Here is a 19,528-nt window from a genome sequence, read left to right as displayed (position 1 = left end):
TGGCTTCCAGCGGCTTCTCTCCTCAGGTGAGTCCTGGTCCCTGAGGAAGGGAAGAGTCCGAGTGGAAGGGGGAGGCGCCCAACTGCCTCCACCCGCTGGGTGCCGGCCGGGCACAGACCCACGTTCCTCAGTCCAGGGCCAAGACCAGAAGTTTCTTCCCACGAGGAGAGGCCAGCACAATTTTGGGCTTTCCGTCCCACCAAGTCGGAGAGTGTCGTCTGTTTTACAAACCACTCTGTGCCAGGCGTTGTGCTGGGTGCGAGAGAGCAGTGGTCATGCACAGCTTAGAAAAAGATGGAGAGAGGGGAGAGACCTGGGGAAGCTGAGGAAGCAGGAGTGGGAAGGAGACAGAGGAGAGAAGAAAGTACAGCCGAGCCCGGATCGCAGTGGGAGCGGGAGGCGGGCAGAGGCCAGGAGGGGCCGGCGGGGGAGGGCACAGGGAGGCCGGGACCAGCTCCTGGCTCCCAGCCAGGGGCATCTGCCCACAGCTCATATTTTTCTGTCCAGTGACAGCCAAATGAAGGGAAAGCGAACTTTACAACCGCCCGCTTCACACATAATGAATATGAATGGGCATCTTGGAGCCTGTTCCCTGGGATTATCTGTGCGCTGACGGGTTCTCCCACTGACTGGGCCATCCCAGAGGCCTGTCCCCGGGCTGGGACACAAGCACCCCTTCCACCTGCTTCCCATTAGCATCCTCCTGTCCCCTCCTCCACACCCTGCGTCTCACCACTAAGGCGCAACCCCCAGGGCTCCAGATGCCCAGGGCCCAGCCTTACTAACAAGGTGAACGGTCGCCCTCAGCCCAGACCCCATCCTCCCCAAGGCCGGGCTGAGCAGCTAGTCACCCTCTTGGTAAAAAAAAAGGGAAGTGGCCCCTCCTGGAATCCCAGCTTTGAGAGAGCTGCTAGCCTTTGCTAAGCTCCTCTTTGCCTAGTGATGCCCCCAGAGAAGCCCTAAGTCTTGGTGCTGGCAGGGCACGGGAACCCGGCTGAGGCGGGGGTGAGGGGTGGGGCCCCAGCCAGCAGGCCTGGGCCAGGCTTCTAGTCTCAGTCTGGCATCAGCATCAGAAACGGTCCTGAGAGGCACTCCATCATCCTTCCCACATCAACCTGAATTACAACCTGAAGCACAGACCCTCTGCAGCCTGACAGGAACCGAGGATGGCACCGCCAGGAACTGGGCATTTCCTGGATTGGGCAGAGGGAGTACACACCTCACCACCGTCCCAGCCTCTGCCACAGGCTCATCCTGGCCATTTGCACCGGGGAGGGGGGAGGGGATGGGGGGGAGGTTTGCTTTAGGGCCCACCCTTCCCACTCACCAACTGCAGGCTCCTGCCCAGTCTCTTCCCCAGGAGGAGGCATGGGCTGGGGCCAGTGGGGACTGCGTGGCCCTGCAGATCTGTCTCCACATTATGGCTCTCACTTGCTTTAATGGCTGTCTATCAACTGTGAGCTGGACAAGGAAAGCAAGCGGTGTTCTGTCCCCTGGACCCCAGGGCACCTGGACCGGGCTAGCCTAGAACAGGCCCTCAGGGCATGCTGGCAGGGTTGCTGGACCAGCGGCTCACTCTTGAGAGTCTGTATTCAGAGCAGCGAGCAAAGGGTCAGGGATATAAGAAGGCCTAAGACACGGTCCTTGGAGGGGGTTTCTGTTTTCCAGGGGACACAGGAAGTGAATGCAAATTCACAGAAGGTTAGAGTTGGGAGGGCCATTAGCAATATTAAGAATAGCTGCCAGCCCTAGACGGTTTGGCTCAGTGGATAGAGCATCGGCCTGCGAACCAATGGGTCCCGGGTTTGACGCTGCAATAATGCTGCCTCTCAGAGGTACTACAAACAAGCAACTACAGACAGACACTCTAAGAGCAGTGGCTGGTGCATAGTAAGCTCCAGTGCCCATCGCTGGCTGCTGTGTGGAAACGGGCTTTCGGGAAGCGTCAATATCGGCCCTGCCTGCCTCTCTGGCGCCCCTAAGTGGTTAACTTTTTAAAATATATGTATATTTTTATTGATTTCAGAGAGGAAGGGAGAGGGAGAGAGAGATAAAAGCACGAATGATGAGAGAGAATCACTGATCAGCTGCCTCCTGCACGCTCCCCACAGGGGATTCAAGCCTGCAACCCGGGCATGTGCCCTGACTGGGAATCGAACAGGACTTCCTGGTCTACGCTCAAACACTGAGCCACACCGGCCGGGCTAAGTGATAACTCTTGATTGACAAGTTCCCATCCTCAAAGTGACATGGCCACGGGGTTATCAGTCCCTGAGTGGATTGAAGGAGCACTGGGCCCTGAGCCTGGTTAGCAATAATTAACCTTTGATGTATCTCAGCCATTTACAAAGGGGCCTTTACAGACCCTGTCCATCTCATGGCCCAGATGAGGTTCAACGCCACAGAGATCGGGTGGTCACTGGCTCCAAAAGATATTTCTGTACCAAGACTTGGGTCCAAATGGCCACCCTGCCTCGAGCACACTCCAGCTATGACAAGGCTCCTCTCCCAGGAGGCCCCTGGCCCTGGCCGCCTCACCCAGGCTTGCGGCCGTCGCAGACCTGACCATCCGTGTGTGTGTTTGCACAGATACATACAGGTGTTTACGGGCCTTAGCAAACCAAGAAGGAAAACGGCGCCTCTGGTTAAGGAAACTGCAGAGGAGGGATTGGGAAAACCAACGAGGGAGAACAAAGCCGCAGGCAGGCAGGCTGTGACCGGATGGCTGGGGAGTAAGAAAGGGCAAATCCATCTTACCGAGACCGTAACCTCACAGCACATACTTCCTCTAGGTCCTGGAGGTTCCCCAGAACACGTTTCCTTTGTAAGTCAAGAGCCCGAGACGGAACCTCCCACACCTGGTCTATGGGTGAGCCAGGCGAGCTTCCAGCAGTTCTGGAGAGGGTGCTCCTTTATCAGCAACAGGAGGGGGAGATCCCAGAAGCAGAGCCGCAGACGGAGTGAGGAGGAGGCAGACATGACCAGGCTCTGAGGCCAGCTCAGGACTGTGATCCTGAGAAGCCTGGAGCTCCTACCGCATGCCATCAAACCCAGGGGCGCAGGACGTGTCACCCCGCAACCCAGAGACCTGAAGTGGGCAACTCCAGATGGAGGCGGGAGAACACTCTGGAGGAGTGCCCCACAGAGGGGAAGGGCAGGCAGCCTGGCAAGAATCCCATTTCTAGACCTGGAGGACATGTTCAGGGGCCACACTTTCTGCAGACGAGGCCACTGGGATTACTTTTACTTCCTTTTAATGTAAACAGAATACACAAACACATTAAAAACCCCAACGTGACACAAGAGAACACACACAGGTTTATACATAGATATTTACAGACCCTCGAAGATCCAGAGGGAGAGGGCCCCTCCGGCTAAGGGAAGCTTCTCTTCCCACCCCACCCTGTCCCAACCCCGTGCTGAGGGAGCCGCAGGAGCCTCTGCAGCTGCTTCTGGAGGAAACTCAGCGGGAGGCTGGGGTGACACCAGACGCCCCCAAAGCAAAACCAGGACTCTGACTGTTTGGCCCCGGCCCCAATGCTAAGCGTCCTCCTTGGCAAGCTGGCTGCCAAGGATCTGCCTGTCTCCAGAAGAGTCAGCGTGAGCCCCGACATTCAGACGCGATGGGTTCCCAGCCTATCCCAGCTTTTCCCAGCCTTGGGCTGAATGAGAAATGAGCTGCAACCAACCATGTCCGAGAGGAGGGAGGAGAAATGGAGAGAGGGTGGCAAGCAGAGATGACGCTCCCAGGCAAGATGCTGGGACCAACCAGAGGCCAAGCCCAGAGCTGTCTGGGGAGGGCACAGTGAGGTGGTGCTGCCACCTGGAGGGGGCTGGGCGCACTGCAGTGAACCAGGACAGGCCCTGGGCACCTCGACACATCACCTTTCCTGTTGGGTCCCCTCCAGGAGCCTCACTGCAGCAGCTCTTCCCAGGAAATGGGCTTGGAGAAAACCTCCCTTTCTAACCAGAGGTCGTAGTTCATCTGGAAGTCCTCAGGGAGGTCCACCCGCTGGCCCAGGACGCTCTGCAGGCAGTTGTCCACAGGCAGGAAGTCGGGGTTGCTGTGGGCCCGGTCATAGCGCCGGGCGTTGAAGCGTTCAATGTTGGCACGGAGGGCACACTCCTCCGCTTGGAAGTCCCAAGGCCGGGCATCCAGGTCTGGGACAAAGCAGGAAGACATGGTCAGGAGCGAGGCCGTCCCGGCAGCTCCCCTGGCACTCACAAGTTAAGGGCCAGGCCCCTCCCCCACTTGACTCGATGCCAACTTCCAAGCCCCACCCTCAGCAACACTGACAGGACTTCTTTCCTGGATACAAGGGAAAGTCAGGTGACAGGAGAAAAGCCAGATCTACAGAGGAGGCCGCACTGTGGCCGAGTGGACCCAGAGAGGAGGCACAGGTATGACCCACTGCTCTGAAAGCCACCTTGTCCCTGGCTCTCTGGATCAGAGGAGCGTGCAGGTCCCTCATTAGCTCATTCTCTCGATTCCCTGCCCAGGCATGAAGTCACGGGGCGCTGGGCCAGGAACTGAAATGATGCGGCAGCGTGGCCACGGGACACCTAGAAGAACCCACTCTGCCCAGGAGGCCGAGGCGGCTGCCCAGAGGAAAAGAAACACGTGGACACGGGAGAGTTGGGGGTGTTTGTGAGGGAGGCGCCCTGCCAGAGGCACAGAAGAGGCGCACAGGCTATGTGCACAGATTGAGTGCCCCGTGTGCCCAGAGACCCGGAGTGACAGGCTGGGCTGCAGAGAAGCTGGGTCCGGTTAGAGAAGGGGAGGGAGGGAGGGAGGGAGGGAAGGAGGAGGGAAGAGTGTGGGCCTCATATGCCACGTGTGAGAGCTTGGCTCTAATTCCAAGGGCAATCGGAGGCCAGTGAAGGCCTTTCCTCGGAGGTGCCCGCACTCAAGCTGAGAGAACTTGCAGGCAGGGGGGAGAGAAAAGACGGGGGAGAGACTTATGACAATTTCTGGAAAAGGCAGAACTTCGAGGAAGGGACAGAGGAACGTGGATGATCAGACACCGAGTCTCAAGGGCAGCTTCTCAAGGTCCTTCCTCGCACTCCTCAGGGCCGACCCCCACTGCACCCACTCGCTTGCGGGCCTCACCGTTGCCGTAGGCCCAGTCGTCGTTGAGCCGGTGCCGCACCTTCTGGTAGATGGCAGACATGGTCTTCATGTTGCTCTTGCGCCACTGCCGCCCCAGGTACTTGGTCTGCACCTTGAGCAGCTTCAGCACGTACAGCTGCATCATGGCCTGCTTCACCTTCAGGGCCCGCTTCAGGATGGGGGCGGACTTGAACACCACCAGCATCTGGGAGGGCACAGGTGGGCACAAGTAATGCCTGCATCACCAGCCGCTGCTCACCCTGTTTGCGGTCATGGGCAGGGTGACCAACTGTCCCAGCTTTCCCCAGACTGAGGGGTTTGCTGGGACGCGGAACTTCACTGCTAAAATCACCAAGTCCCAGGCAAACCAGAACCGCTGACCACCCTAATTGTGAGTCGCTTTGGAATCTGAAGAAAGCTATGGATTCCTTCGGAAATACAGCTATGTGCACGTCCCTACAGTTCCCGAGGACTCCCGGCCCTCCCCACCCACAGGCATCCACAGGCGCGGGGTAAGGTGGACTCCCAGACCCTGGATTGAGAGGAGGCCCTCCTGTGAGTGGAGTGGTTCCAGCCCCCAGTTCAACTTGTCAAGGAACCAGGAATCAGTCCTTAAAATACATGGGTGCGGCTGCAGGAAAGTGAGGAGGAAGGACACAGCCGCAGCAGCGAGCCCACCCCGGGCCCCGGCTCCTGCTCAGGGGAGGACGGGCGTGGCACTGTCACAGGGCCCACGCTGACCGCGCTGACTCACCATCGTTCTTGAGTGCTTCCACTTGGTCAGCTTGTTCAAGATCCGGAGGAGGTTGATACAAGAAAAGAGGTTCCTCCAGCAAAACTGGTTATTGTCGCCTGCTTCCTGCAGGGAAAGCCCAGGAACCATGACCCTCAGGGCAGGGGCTCACAGCTTCCAGGGTGGCACATGCATGACCTCGGACCTGCAGGTCTCCTTGCCTGTGCCGGCACCCACTCCTCTCCTCAGCCCCCGGGAAACTCCATCCCTCAGAGCTGTGCCCACAGAGTCCCAGCGAGGGGGGAGAAGCAACTCGGCCTGGTGAGCGCTGGGTCATCAGCCCCTGAAAACCATGCTCCCAACAAAGGAATCCCTAACCCCCAATCTTTCTGCCCGACAAGGTCCCTCCCTGCCCTTGTATGCAATTAGTGCTTTAAAAGCCAGGCACTTGACAGGACCTCATCTGTGAAGACACCTCCATCCCAGGTGGGGGAGCCGGGCTCTGCACCACCCACCCTCACACCAAAGGGACAGCCGGTAGAGCCTGGCCACTCACCAGACTCTCGGCAGTCAGCTCTGGCAGCTCGTGCACCACGCAGTGAGGGTAATCCAGGACGGAAATGCTGTGAGAGCAAGGGCAGGCCGGCGCCCACCATGAACAAAGGCTGGGTCTGGCTCTGCTCTCCTCCCTCACTCGTTGGGATGCAAGTGGGATCTACCTTGCCTGCACCACCCTGGTTTCCAGCTCTAAGATGAGGAAGCACCTGCTCCCAGAGCAACTGTAGGGTCCCCCTGGCCAGAGACCAGCCTGACACTGTAAGGGGTGGAGACCCTGCTTTCCCCGCAGCCATGCACCTGGGCTGGGGGAGACTTCTTAAGTCAATGAGTGTATGCCAAGCCCATCAGGAGACAGTGTCGGCTGATGACTTGTCCTGTGATGTACCACACTGATGAGCAGGCACTGCCAAGTACAGGTGGCACCAGGCAAGAGGGATGGGGGCTAGGAGTCAGCAGACAGGGTGTGACAGCGCATATGGCTGAGCTCCCTAGGGAGAGCAGGCAGCCTGGCTGGCCTCCTCAAAATTAATTAATTAATTAATTAAATTTAAAAGGCACGGGACAGTGAGGGCTGTACTGGAGCCCAGGATGAGACCTCTCCCACCCAGGCACAGGCGGAGTCACGGGTCACTAGATGGCTAGACTCAGATTTGACACACCGGTGTTTTCCACAGGCAGGGACCTGCTTCAGTCACCTCTGAGAAGCCTGGCAGAGTGCTGGCCGAGAGGTGCTGAGTGGGTTCAGTGGGAGCGGCTACCTGGGAGGCCTGCCATCTGGCCCCGCGCCCTCCCCCCTGAGCCCTGGTCCCTGTCACCTGTTCTTGGCAGTGATGTAGGACATGATGTTTTGATTGAAGAACTTTAGAATCAAAGGGATGCAGTTGGCAAACACCAGGTGCTGGGCCATGTATTCAAACTGAAACCAACAGAAGACAATGAGCACGGCTGCGGGGGCCGCCCGTCTCTCCTGTCTTTCCTCCCGGGAGAGAAGGCCTCGGCTGGAAGACTGAGTCAGAACGTTTGAAGGCCAAGGCCTCGTCTTCAGGGCTGGAGGGCAGCACTGCCAGGCCGTGGCCAGTGGACAGGAAGGAGGCTGGCAGGTACCTGGTAGACGTGGTTCAACTTGAAGTGCTTGAGCAGCAGCAGCAGGACAGCGGAAATGGCCTTGACAATGACCTCTTTGTGGCGGTTCACATCCACGCCCAGCTTCATGCTCTGCAACACTGTGGTGCTGAAACACAACGGCCGGGTGAGCCCGCAGCTTGTTCAGCGCCCTCCCAGGTGCTCACAGGAGACGGGAGTCCTGAGCCTTCTCTGGGCAAAGGCTCCCACTCCACCCCTGACCCGTGGACATCTCAGATCGGGCCCAGGGCTCCTCCCACTCAGCTCCCAAGCTCAGCATAATTCCCTTCCTGTGATTCTAAACACATCCTTAGCCTATTTCCCTGCCTTTCCTCCACAGTGAACTTCTCAAGACCCCCCTAAGCTTCTGCCACTACAGGGACCGTGTTCTCGCGCATGCTCTGTAGAATACCGCCACATGGCACACTCCATGTCATGGGGAAAACTTAGGAAGCATTGAGTTAAATCAGTTTCTTTTTTCTTTGAATTTATTTTTCAGTTACACTCGATACAATATTATACTCATTCCAGGTGTATAACATAGTGATCAGACACTTAAATCAGTTTCTTGACTCCAGACTTCTCACTATCAGTCTTTTAAGAGGAGGCACAGTATTTGACTCAGGAACCCCCTTTCCAAGGACCATTACAATGGCCCAGTGTTCTGACACCCCCTTTGGTATTAGCCAAGCCCTGCCTCCAGCCTCACCTGCCTTTCACCCCAGACTCAAGGAGCCCTGCCACCAGGGAGCTGGGCGGGAGGAGCGGGCGGGCAGGAGGCCAGGTCAAGGCCATGTCCCTCTCAAAGTAGAACACGATCTCGGTTTGTCCTCACATCAAACAGAGGCGGTCAGTGCCCCAGGGAGGAAGAGCCCTGAGGACTTCACTGTCACCTGAGGCGCTCACAAACGGCCCGCAGGCCGGGTACTGTGCTGCTGGCTGGCACGGTGTCCAGAAGCTGCATCTCCCCGTCCTGATGTCCCAGCCACACAGCTTTGGGAGGGTTTGGGGAAATGTTGCCCCAGCCCAACTCACTCTGCAGAGGGATGAGGACTCTCCCGGTCACTCAATTATCCACTCAGGGCAGAGTCTACACTAGAATCCAGGCCAGCTGGGCTGACCTTCTCCCCAAGCAGCAAATGGAGATATTTAACCCAGTACTTATTTTTCTTCTGAGCTAGGAATACCCTCAACTTAACCTGCAGAGAAGTTGAGTCAAAAAAGGAAGCAACCTCCCAAACCTGGGGACTGAAGGGAGACATGGCCCCGTTGTTGCCCCACCTGCTCCACGCACAGGGGCGACGGTACTCACGGCATCTCCTCAGGCAGGACGTCGGCCAGGATGTTGATCGAGTCGGTTTTGGCTTTGGAGGTGGGGGCTGCAGCCAGCAGGATCTTCAGCAGCGCGATCTGGGAGGACAGGAGCGCCCAGGTGCAGGCCTCAGCCCGGAGAGGTGGTCCCTCCGCAGGGGCCCAGGGGCAGGGCGCTCAGGAGGGACTGGAGGCACTGGCAGGCAGGCTGGAGCCTGAGGAGGGACTCACCATGTATTGGGGCAGGCTGGGGAGCAGGCCTTGGTAGAGGGTTTCTGCAGGGACTTGCTCCACTTCCTCTTCTCCCTTTGACCACAAGGGTAGAGATACAAGCCCAGCCCTGACAGTCTCCTGAGCCAACTGACTCGTTGGCTGGAGGAGGAGCTGTAAGCACTGATGTAAACAACCATGCAGATAGTGACAGCACACCTGACGGACAACGTGCAGGCACTTTCCTTGTAGTGAGCCCATTAGTCCTCACTACACTCTGTGAAGAGGGTGTGATTATTATCCCACCTCACAGGTGAGGAAACTGAAGCACAAACAGATCCAGTCTCCTGCGAAGCTGTCACCCCGAGTGGGTGGCGCTGGATTCAGAGGTGGTGACTGGCTCAGAGCCTGTGCTCTTCGCCCCGGCACCCGTAAGCCACCCCAGCACCCGTAAGCCACCCCTGCACCCGTAAGCCACCCCTGCAGGGGGAGCCAGAGGGCAGGACCAGGCAGCTTCGTGGTCTAGGCCCAGCACTGTGCCTGGAAAGAGCGGAGGGATCCTGTTGGCTGAGGAAGGCCCCAACTCACCCCTGAAAGAGGAGAGCGAAGGAACTCCTCCTCCATCTGCGCCTGGACCTCCGCGATCGACGTGTACTTGTGCTGGGGAGAAGGGAAGAGGCGCTGGGAACAGCTCCCACTCTCTGGCTGCACGCCCCACACCCTGGCAAAGACCTGGGCAACTTCTTCAAACAATCTTCTCCAAGAGGGAATCTCCACAAAGATCCCTAACTAACCTCCTGAACCCAAAATACTTTCCTAAGTGAGCAAGTGCCTTTTTTTTAAAAAAATATTTTTATTGATTTCAGAAGGAAAGAGAGAGGGGGGGAGAGATAGAAACACCAATGACGTGACAGAATCATTGATCAGTTGCCTTCTCAGCACCCTCTACTAGGACTGAGCCTGCAACTTGGGCATGTGCCGTGATTGGGAATTGAACCATGACCTCCTGATTCATAGGTCGATGCTCAACCACTTAGCCACATCAGCCAGAAGCACTTGCCTCTTAAAACCAGTGTAAAAAGCACACAAAAGATTAGAAAAAAAGCAAATTAAGGGAGAGAAGGGGGCTTTCAGATAGCTATAGTTACAGAAAAATTAGTCCAAGCAGAATCAAGTACTCAAGTATTCAGAATCAAGTACTCAAAAAGCATGGGGCCCATTCAGTACTAAATAAACATTTCAGAAATATGTTCCAAAAACATAGACATTTACACTCCAGATGGGTTGTTAGGGAGACACCTCTTTCCGACTCTTGGTGTTCCTTCCCCGTGGAGGACGTGGATGTGCAATACACCCCTGCCCCTCCCACACACCCCGCCTGGCTGACTGGGCAGAGGAACAGGACATGCTAAGCCCACCCCTTTCGCTTTTCTCTTGAACAAAAGCCTGTGCGCTCCTCTGCTCCTCGAGCAGGCCTGGTGGGCTCCAGCACTGCCTGGCTCTGGGTGGGGGAGTCTGCCTCATTCGGGAAGGCAGGGCTGGGACACCTATGGCTGCTGTGCCCTTCACCTCAGTCTCTAACGTCTCTGCCAGCCTCAAAGCTGGTGTTTCTATCTCCACCTGCCTCCTCCTCTATCTCAATCGCCTTAGAACTTGAGCAAGGAAAGGGGGCTATTTAGTGGGCCCCTAAAACTCCAACAACTGTCAGGTAATATGATCTTCAATGAGCCACCAGTTAAGTCCCCAACCAAAGCTCAGCTAGAATCAGTAGAATTTACGAAGAACTGCTGAGAGGAACTGCCACTGTCCACTCATGCCTCCAGCCCAGGCCGACAACAGTCTAAATGGCTTCTCCCAAGGGGCCGATCTCACTTCACTCACTTGGGACCAAACTAGGCCAGAAGCTCACCCACACCACCGACCTGTTTCAGAGTCTTGATGCTTTCGTGGATTGGCCTGGGCAGCCCCACCACTGTGTTTGTGTCGCTGGAGGATAAAGAAGGCCCTGTGTTAAGCCCAGACATCAATCCGCCTGGGTCCCCAAACACCAAAGGCCAAGAGAGTGGATTTCTCGTTACTTTTCTTCAAAAGGAACTCAGATCACACTCACCTGCCCAGAGTGTAACCTATGAATTTGCTGCGGCTGGACTCGAGGAACATCTCAATGTCTTTCTCTCTGCCCAAGAGAGAGAGCAAGGCTTTTACTAAACGTTATTTCAAGGTGTCATGGTTAATAAAATACAGAACATCCAGAAATTGTGGAGACAGAAGAAAAGGTCTCCCTCAACTGTTCTTCTTTATGGAAAAAACCCCTGAAACCTTCAAGACTATTTTAATGTCCTTCATAATGTTGAATCAATGACCTGCAATTACATTATGTGTAACTTGTTTATGGTACTTGTAAAATTAAAGTGATACATTGAATTAAAAGCATATTTTATTCAGATATTAAGACCTTTGTCAACAGAACTCCTCATACACTTAAAATTTTTACAACGAGAGCTATAAGCTACTGATTTTTTTCATGAGTCATATTTTCCTGTCAAACCATCAGTGTATCTTGCATTTTCTGAAGACGTGTGTGTTTTCCCATCACGGATCACGGAAAACTGGGGGTTTACCTGGAGAAAATGACTTCTATATCCTCTCACATGTCCACCTAGTTCTTAAGCTGGAGACATTTCAAAACAGACACCATTTCTATACATCAAGGTGCCTCCCGCCCACTGATTCATGCACATACATCTCAATATCTGAATTCCGGCTCTAAAGGAGCTCTTCCTTAATCCGTAACTTTTCTGTTAACCATGTACAACCCCAGGGTGGTGGCGATGGGTCACTTAAATGTCCTTGTTCTCATTTTCCCACGCCCTTCACTAGTTATCATGTCTACCCAAGAGCGAGCTCCGATTACCACTCCAGAGCACACAAGGGCCTCTTTGTGCAAGGCCAGCCCGACCAGCCCCCGAGACCCGGGTCAGCACAGGGGACTTTAAGAGCCTCATCCCAGAGCCAAGCCCAGCCTGTCCCAGCAGAGGACCTCACATGACCCAGGCCAGGTGCCACGCCTGTGGGTGTGAGGGCCCTCGTTTCAGGCCAAGAGCTTTCCGAAGGTCTGAGACTCACCTGACCTTGGGCGCCCATGGGAGCCCCTTTGGGCAGGTAAGCCTGTCAGTCTGGGGGTGCTGTAGTGGGGGAGGCATCACCTCGTCCCGCTCAAGGGGGAACGTCTCCCCCTCCAGGCTGTTGTCGTCATCGTTCTCTTCTTCCTCTTCTCGAGAGTCGTCGGTCTTGTAGGGGTCCCGCTCATTGAAGGCGTCCAGGTTGTCCTGCTTTATCAGCGCCTGGAGTCGGGGGAGAGCAGAGGAGAGCCAACTGAGGAACCAGAAAAGGCTGAGGAAGCCACAGAGGCTGCGACACAGAAAGGGCACTGAGAAACCAGACAGGAAGTCAAGGTTGGGACCAGATGACAAATCATTCCTTGCCCCAGTCCTTCCTGAGACCCACAGTAAGCTGGGACCCTGCACTGGGGACAGTGTCCCTGCCTGGAGGCCTTCACCTGACCAGCCGTTCAGAGGCCATTCCCAGCCGAGCTTGTCCAGGGACCAGGCCACTGTGTGCGGAGAACCTTGGGAGCTGCAGGGACCTGTCGCCCTCACCTTGTGCTCCCGCCGACCCCGTTTCTGCTGCTGCTCGATCAGGTCGGAGGCAGACGCGGGCGGCGAGGCGGCCCTCATGTTGCGGATCACTTTGATGCTGTCCTCAGGCAGCGGGGGCAGGCCCAGCATGGTGCGCTTCTCGGCCTTCATGCTCTGCAGCTCCTCAAAGCCGCCCAGCGTGCACTGCATCAGATGGGAGCAGGCCGGGGTCAACACACCCCCAGGCTGTGCCAGGCGCGAGAGCACCCATGACATCTTTACAGAGACCCTTTCGACCTCTGAACAAGGGACTATATCCACCCCAGGAGAGTTCAGTGAGGCTGGGAAGGGAGAGGAGAAACAGGCTGACTGAGCCTAGTGCACACACGCTCAGCTCTCTGTCTGCCATGCTCTTCATGTAAAAAGGCAGACTGCAAGCTCCACAGGGCTGGCCCATTCGGAAAGGGAGGGTGACCCCCAGGGGGAGTAGTGGTCCAAGCCCCTCTCCGGCCCTGTCCCCTGGCTTCCCCTTCCAGGAGGCGCTCACCAGTACTGTCTTCCAAAGCAGCAAGAGAACCTTCTTCATGGGGAAGTGAGGGGCGTGGCCACTGCAAAATTTGGTCACCATCCCAAACAGCATGATGGCGAACGGCTCGTTGTTGTACAGCGGGGAACCTGGAGGCGGCCACGGCGTCAGGAGCACATGCAGGGACTGGCCCTCCCAAGCCCCCCAGCCTCAGCGCCAGGAGGGGCCTCAGGACAGGACCCCGGGGTCCTACCCAGCTCGGCCCTGAAGGTCTGGCGCATGGTCCTCCACTCGGCCTTATCGCCCTCACACTCCTGGTGGACGGTCTCCACAATCAGGTACATGATGTTGAGCAGGACCCTGGGGGCGGGGGGGGGGGCGATAACAGGGCGGAATGGGGGAGGGTCAAGGGAGCGCCCTGGCTTCCTCACACCCACTGACATGAGAAAAGCCTGGGCACCAAGGCTGGCAGATGGGAGGGCTGTAACCGCCAGGAAACTGAGCGTCCCACAGAGCATGCGGGCTTCTTTCCGTCTCATGTTGCTAAGGGGGGATCCGATCTGTTCTGTATTTCGATGTCTAGCAAAGTGCTCGCTCAAAGCAGGTGCTTGGCAAATGGCTGCTGAATGGATTAATGTGAACAATGGCCACAAAATTTACTGCCCTGAGCTTCCTGGAATGAAAAGACCCAGCGGTGGGAGAGAACAGGGTGGAGGTGAGAACAGGATGTGTTTACCACAGAGGGTGCGAATCAGGAGCGCGCAGGGTGATGCCCAGACCCTAACTATAGCGAGGACACCACCAACCCCCAGTCTGGAAACTTCCAAAGGCACAGAGACAGGTTCTCCTCCTCACAGATGGGGAGGTGCTCTTGCTCTTGAGCAGCTGCGATTACTTCTTGTGCAGCCATGAGCGTCTTGAACTGTCAGGACTAACCCTACGCAGGTGGGGCAGCTGGGTGCGAGAAGGTGGGAACGTGAGGAGTGGCATCCAGCGTTCCATCCAATAGAAAGGCCCATGGCGTTCTCAGAACTGCGGTCCTATCACATGATTTCCTCTGGGACTCAACCCAGAGCCTCGCCAGAGAGAGGCCCCAGCAGGACTGACTGATCCCACCCCAAGCCCATCACACCCCAGGTGAGTGTGTGAGAAGGATGCGTACAGGGCCCATCACACCCCAGGTGAGTGTGTGAGAAGGACGCGTACAGGGCCCACACCGAGAAAACCCAAGGACGCCCCAAGCCCTGCTCTGGCACTGCTCAGGCTACCGGCCTCACCTGAGGTCCGTGCTGTCAGCCAGGGAGATGGCCGGCTTCCTCACTGCGCTGCTGCAGGCGGCGCTGTTGCTGCAGGAGAGACGGAGTCAGTGCTGCCCCAGAGGGAAGAGAGGGTCCCCTTGACAAGGGCTGCCCCGCCGGGGATAAAACACTGTGACATGTGCTTAGACTCAGGCCCTGGACCAGACCCTCAAGACTAGTTCCATAAGCTCCCCTGTCCCCCGTACCCTGCCCACTCCTGCTCGGGCCCCTCGGGACTCACTCTATTTCCATGTTCAGCAGCTCCACCAGCGCATGGAACGTGCCCACCTCCAGGAGCAGGAAGATGTTGTAGCGCATCCAGGACTGCACCTCCGCCTCCGAGCTGCACTCCCCGAAGGTGCCTGCAGACAGGGCACAGCTCAGAGCCCTGCCCGCATCCGACCGGCCAGGTCACTGAAGGGGCCGGCGCCCGGGGGTCCACTGGGTACCTTGGGCAACGTAGAGAATGGCCCGGGCCACCCTGAGTCTCTTCTCCCTGGCAGTGACTTCCAGGCCGTCCAGGAGCCTCATGGCGTGGGTCCGGTGCTGGTTGGTGTCCAGCTCGGTCCACTTCTTATCGGTCACTGCAGGGCAAGAGGCCAGTTCCACCTGAGGCCAGACAGCCTCACCACGGCCCGGCACCAGCTAAGCCACCAAATGCAGGCCTGCCCCGGGACAGAGCTCAGAGAGCCAGTCACTCTCCCCATAGGGCTAAGGTCCCCCGCTGCCCTAGGAACCTGACTTTCCAGACTGAAACGATGCTATTTTTTGCTGCAATTTTAATCACATCAAGTTTTTTTCCTGAGACTCACAATCTGAAAAGCCACCATCAGAGGACTTGCAAGCCCACCCTGAATGGCACATCTGGCCTGGCACAGTCAGGGCTCAGCCGACTCTGCAGGCCGTCCGGGACGACTGAGGTCATGGAGATGACTAGGAGGAACCCTGCAGCTCTCATGACACGGGTGAAAGGAACCCCGATGTGGAGGGAACCATCTCACCATGGAGGCGGAAGTCCTCCTCGAAGCATTTTCGGTTCATCAGGAATTCTGGCCCCTCCGTGTAGCTGTAAAGCTCTGGCAAGAACAAAGTCTCATCAGCTCTGTGTCCACATCCCACACCGGGGCTCACACGCCACAGAGAAGGCAAAGCGTCTGCTTCCCGGACCAACTCCGTCCCGAGCCGCCGTCACTCCTGGACTATGTTCTGTAACGACTAGGGTCTTAGTGTTCTGGTGACCAGGACGGCGAGAAAGCTGACTGTCCCTGCAGCCGACCCAGAATGCCAGCGCAGCCTGGATGCAGGGTGGCCCCACCTGGTGCACATGGACCCCAGCAGGCCATGCCAGTGGCCGACTGCCATCACAAACGTGTCTCTCAGTGGGTGTTACCTTGTGAAGAGTACTGTGCCCCAAAGCCTGTGGAGCAGCTCAGGGCAACCTCAGGTTACACAGGAGCAGCGGGGGCAGCGACAGATGTGCGCAGCCGCAAGCACCCACCGCTCGCATTCCTCACCACTCACTGCCCTCGGAGAGACCCGTCAGGGACCGCGTATGGCCCAGGAGCACCTCTGTCCACACGGGGACTGGGCCACAGCCAGCTGAGCCGACCACCCAGAGATGCTTCATTAAAGTAAGGGACAGGCCAAAGCTATGAGACACACAGGCTGGACCCGGTAATTAACCTGTTTTATGGACATCATTACTAACTGAGACTAACTGGGGGGGAAGTGGACTCCAAAATGGCATTCACTCTTAATTTTATTAAAGACCAATAGGGTAAAAACACCCCCAAAGAACACGAGGTCTATCTTTACCTGAGAGCTCGGCCGCCCACTTGTCCGTGTCAGCATACTCAAACTCCAGGTCCGGAGACTCGGAATAGCCCTGCTGATAACAGGAGAGATGATACACAAGGTCGCTGCTCCCCAAAGGAAGAGACACTGCTGTGCGAAGGGCACCCCTGCCGCCACGCTCCCGATGTTTTATCACATTCGTCTCCCGGGCTCCAGCACTTGCACGTCTCCTTCGGAGCGCCTGTACCTCACAGTGCTACAGGGGCAGGGGCGAATGCTGCCTCCTGGGGACTGCAAGTTCCCTGAGAGGCGGAACATTGTCCATTTTGCTCACCATGGATTCCACAATGCCCAGCATTACTTGCCATGAATGAGTGAGTGAGTGAACAGTCTACTCAGATAACTGCTTGCTGGATGAATGAACACAAGCTTCGATGCACTCCATGCAGGGAATGACCATTCACTCCATCTGGTGCCGATTCCGGCAGCCTCACTTCTCTCTGGCTCGTGCGCTATCACCAGCCAGGGCAGCACTGACATCGACCCCCTCAGCCTCCCTGCCCTTCTCTCAAATTTCATTGAGAACCAACAGGAAGGCGGCAGCTGGACAGAATGGCTGACCTCCCCCCCCAGAGAGAGTGTGACAAAGAGTCATTTCACTGCTGGGGACAGGTGATCGCTGAGAACAGCCGTCTGGGAGGCCGTCTGGGAAGAGGCCGTGGAGACACAGGTGACGTCCTCAGGCCTAGCTACAAGCTCCGTGGGAAGACAAGGGCCGCCCACCCACGAAACGCGGTTAACGTGCCCACAAACACTGGGTGACATGAACTCCCCTTCCTAGTCAGAGGCAACAGGGGACACGTTCACAAGGTACTGAACTTCAGCGCTTCATTTATCCAATGGGAGGTGACCCTAATCTACCTGGAAGGTTTTTGTTGTTAATCCTCACTCGAGGAGATTTTTCCAGTCATTTTTAGAGAGAGTAGAAGGGAGGGGGAGAGACGCAGAGAGAGAAAAACACTGATTTGAGAGACATTAATTGGTTGCCAGAATCAAACCTGGGACCCTTCTTTTCATTTAAAAAAATATATATATTTTTAAAATTTATTTCAGAGAGGAAAGGAGAGAGAGAGATGGTAACATCAATGATGAGAGAGAATCATTGAGCCCGCAACCAGGACATGTGCCCTGACTGGGAATCAAACTTGACCCCTCAGTCCACAGGCCGAACGCTCTATCCGCTGAGCCGAACCGGCCAGGGCTGCCGGAGGCTTTCGGGTGCTAATGAAAGTTGGGCAGCACAGGGCGGGCTCCCAGCAGTGCCACCGGGTCCGCCAGGCCCTGCCCGGCTCTCAGCCCCGAGAACCAGCCGAGACAGGACCAGCCGAGACAGAACCAGCGGAGACAGAACCAGCGGAGACAGAACCAGCCGAGACAGAACCAGCCGAGACAGAACCAGCCGAGACAGAACCAGCCGAGGCAGCGTGCGCATCTCTAAGAACACAGGTCTGCCGGCTCAGTTGCGCTCACGGACTGCCCTGCCTTGAGTTGCGCCCAAATGGAAATGAAAGGGGAGGAAGGAAAGTGTAAATGCGTCCGAGGGGGAGGGTACTGATTTGAGCATTCGGCTGCTGAAGGAAAACGTAAAGCTCTCTGCAAACTGCAAGTCCTCCCAGGATGAAGGCGGGCCACCCCACCGCTCCCACGCCCCCCGCCGGCCTCAGAGGTGGCTTCTGTGCTTTCCCAGTAACTCCCTGAGCGCAGGGGAGTGTCCGCTTGGACCTGCCAGGCTAGGACATGCTTTACTAGCACCAGAGGCTGCACGAGCCAGCAGAACCAGGGCCGGCCTTCGCAGGTCTCGGGTGGTGCCCTCGGTCCCCACAGGCCGGTGCCCACGCCGGACAGCCAGGCGCCCTCCCGTCCCTCCGCGCCCGCGGGGCGCCCGCGCAGAAGGGCTCTGGGAACGCGCCGGGAAGGAGCCCCGCGCGCGGCGACGGGAGCGCCTCATTCATGAATCCTCCGGGGCGGCGGTGGGAGGAACTCCGCTCGGGCGAGGCGACGAGGCGGCTCCAGGCTACGGTGCCTGCGGCAGGGGAGGCGCGGCCCCCCGGCCGGAGAGCAGGGAACGCCGAGCCCTCACCCCGGTTTACTAATGGGCATTTCTCATCTTGGACCGTTCAGCTCGGGGCGCACCGGGGCCACCCGACCTCCAGGCGCCGTCGCAGCGGGGCCGACCCTGCCCCTGCCCGGCCCGGCTCGGATGGAAGCTCCCCCTCCCGCTCTCGCCACCTCCGGGCGCCGTGGTGCTACCGGTGGTCACGGGCCCCGTCCGGCTCCGCGGCCCCGTCCCCGCCGCACTCGCCGGCCACAGCGCCGCGCGCCCGCGGGACCAGCGCAGAGAGGGCCGGGGTCGGGGTCAGCCGCCCGGCCCCCCGGGGCGCACGCGGGCCCCCGACTCTGGCCCCCGAGCCGGGGCGGGGGGCGGCCCCCCAGAGGCTGGGGCTCCGAGGGCGCGGCCACAGCTCCGGCGCGGGAGGAGCGAACGAGCAGCCACAGGCTCCCGGCGGCTCTCCCGGGCGGGGAGCTCGGGACGCGGACCCGGCTTCACGCCCCCGACCCGGGGCGCCGCCTCCCGTGCTGCCCCCGTCGCTGTGAAATGACAACTCCGCTGCCAGGTCCCGCCCGGCCCTCCGCGAACCCAGCGTGGACCCGAGAGCGGCGCGGGCCCGCGCCCCCCGCCGCCGGCTAGCCTCGCCCCCCGAGCTCCTGACCTCCGAGTCTTTGCGCTGGTTGCGGTTGAACTCTCGGGCTTTGCCCCCCGGCAGGAGGCCCGCGCCGGCCCGCGGGGCCCCGGGCGGCGGCTGCGCCGTGACGGGCGGCGGCGGCGGCGGCGGCTGAGGCTGCTTGTTGTTCATGATCAGCGGGCCGGGGCTGCCGGCTGCGGGCTCCATCTTGGCTGTTCCACACCCCCAGCTCAATTCCCGCACAGGAGCCGCGGTGCCACTCTCGCGAGATTTCTCCCAGGAACGCTCCCCGGCCGCCATATTAGGTGTGGCGCCAAGGGCCGCCGCCATCTTGGCTGCCCAACACCTCGCGAGATTTCCTCTGCCTGACGCCTCACCCTTTTCGGTCCTTCTGGTTTCCACTTATTTCAGTCCCAGCGTCCGTGTCCTTTATCCCTCAGTTCCTTCAGTCATTTCAGTTGTCCCCCAACTTCCTTTAACATGG

General features: G+C 58.0%; 1 protein-coding gene across 2 annotated transcripts; it reads right to left on the bottom strand.

Annotated features, from left to right (window-relative positions):
* Positions 1 to 3,229: 3,229 nt before the first annotated feature.
* Positions 3,230 to 19,257, bottom strand: STRIP1 (striatin interacting protein 1). 2 transcript variants are annotated; one of them, XM_081112431.1, is made up of 21 exons: positions 19,072 to 19,257; positions 16,322 to 16,391; positions 15,508 to 15,582; positions 14,956 to 15,090; positions 14,748 to 14,868; positions 14,486 to 14,554; positions 13,462 to 13,568; positions 13,230 to 13,357; positions 12,704 to 12,886; positions 12,171 to 12,388; positions 11,155 to 11,220; positions 10,967 to 11,030; positions 9,633 to 9,704; positions 9,066 to 9,140; positions 8,836 to 8,933; positions 7,506 to 7,632; positions 7,217 to 7,317; positions 6,400 to 6,466; positions 5,865 to 5,969; positions 5,111 to 5,315; positions 3,230 to 4,161 (listed from the first exon to the last, which is right to left on the bottom strand). In XM_081112431.1, exons 1-21 carry the CDS (start codon positions 19,249 to 19,251, stop codon positions 3,914 to 3,916), a joined length of 2,514 nt encoding a protein of 837 aa, XP_080968557.1. In that variant the 5' UTR covers positions 19,252 to 19,257; the 3' UTR covers positions 3,230 to 3,913. The 2 variants fall into 2 exon arrangements, with proteins under 2 accessions (XP_080968557.1, XP_080968558.1); XM_081112432.1 differs by having other exon boundaries at positions 15,508 to 15,606; positions 16,307 to 16,391; positions 19,072 to 19,252.
* Positions 19,258 to 19,528: the final 271 nt, after the last annotated feature.

Source organism: Myotis nattereri (assembly GCF_964212035.1).
Source record: "Myotis nattereri genome assembly, chromosome: 18".
NCBI lineage: Eukaryota > Metazoa > Chordata > Mammalia > Chiroptera > Vespertilionidae > Myotis > Myotis nattereri.
The sequence above is the reverse complement of the archived record's forward strand: the minus strand, read 5'-3'. Positions and strand labels throughout refer to the sequence as shown.

Coding starts and splice junctions, on each gene's coding strand:
- STRIP1 (XM_081112432.1), bottom strand. CDS start 19,251: ATGGAGCCCGCAGCCGGCAGCCCCGGCCCGCTGATCATGAACAACAAG. Junction 7,318..7,505: donor AGTTGAACCACGTCTACCAG/GTACCTGCCAGC, acceptor TGTTGGTTTCAG/TTTGAATACATGGCCCAGCA. Junction 5,316..5,864: donor GGAAGCACTCAAGAACGATG/GTGAGTCAGCGC, acceptor GTGCCCTCCCAG/ATGCTGGTGGTGTTCAAGTC.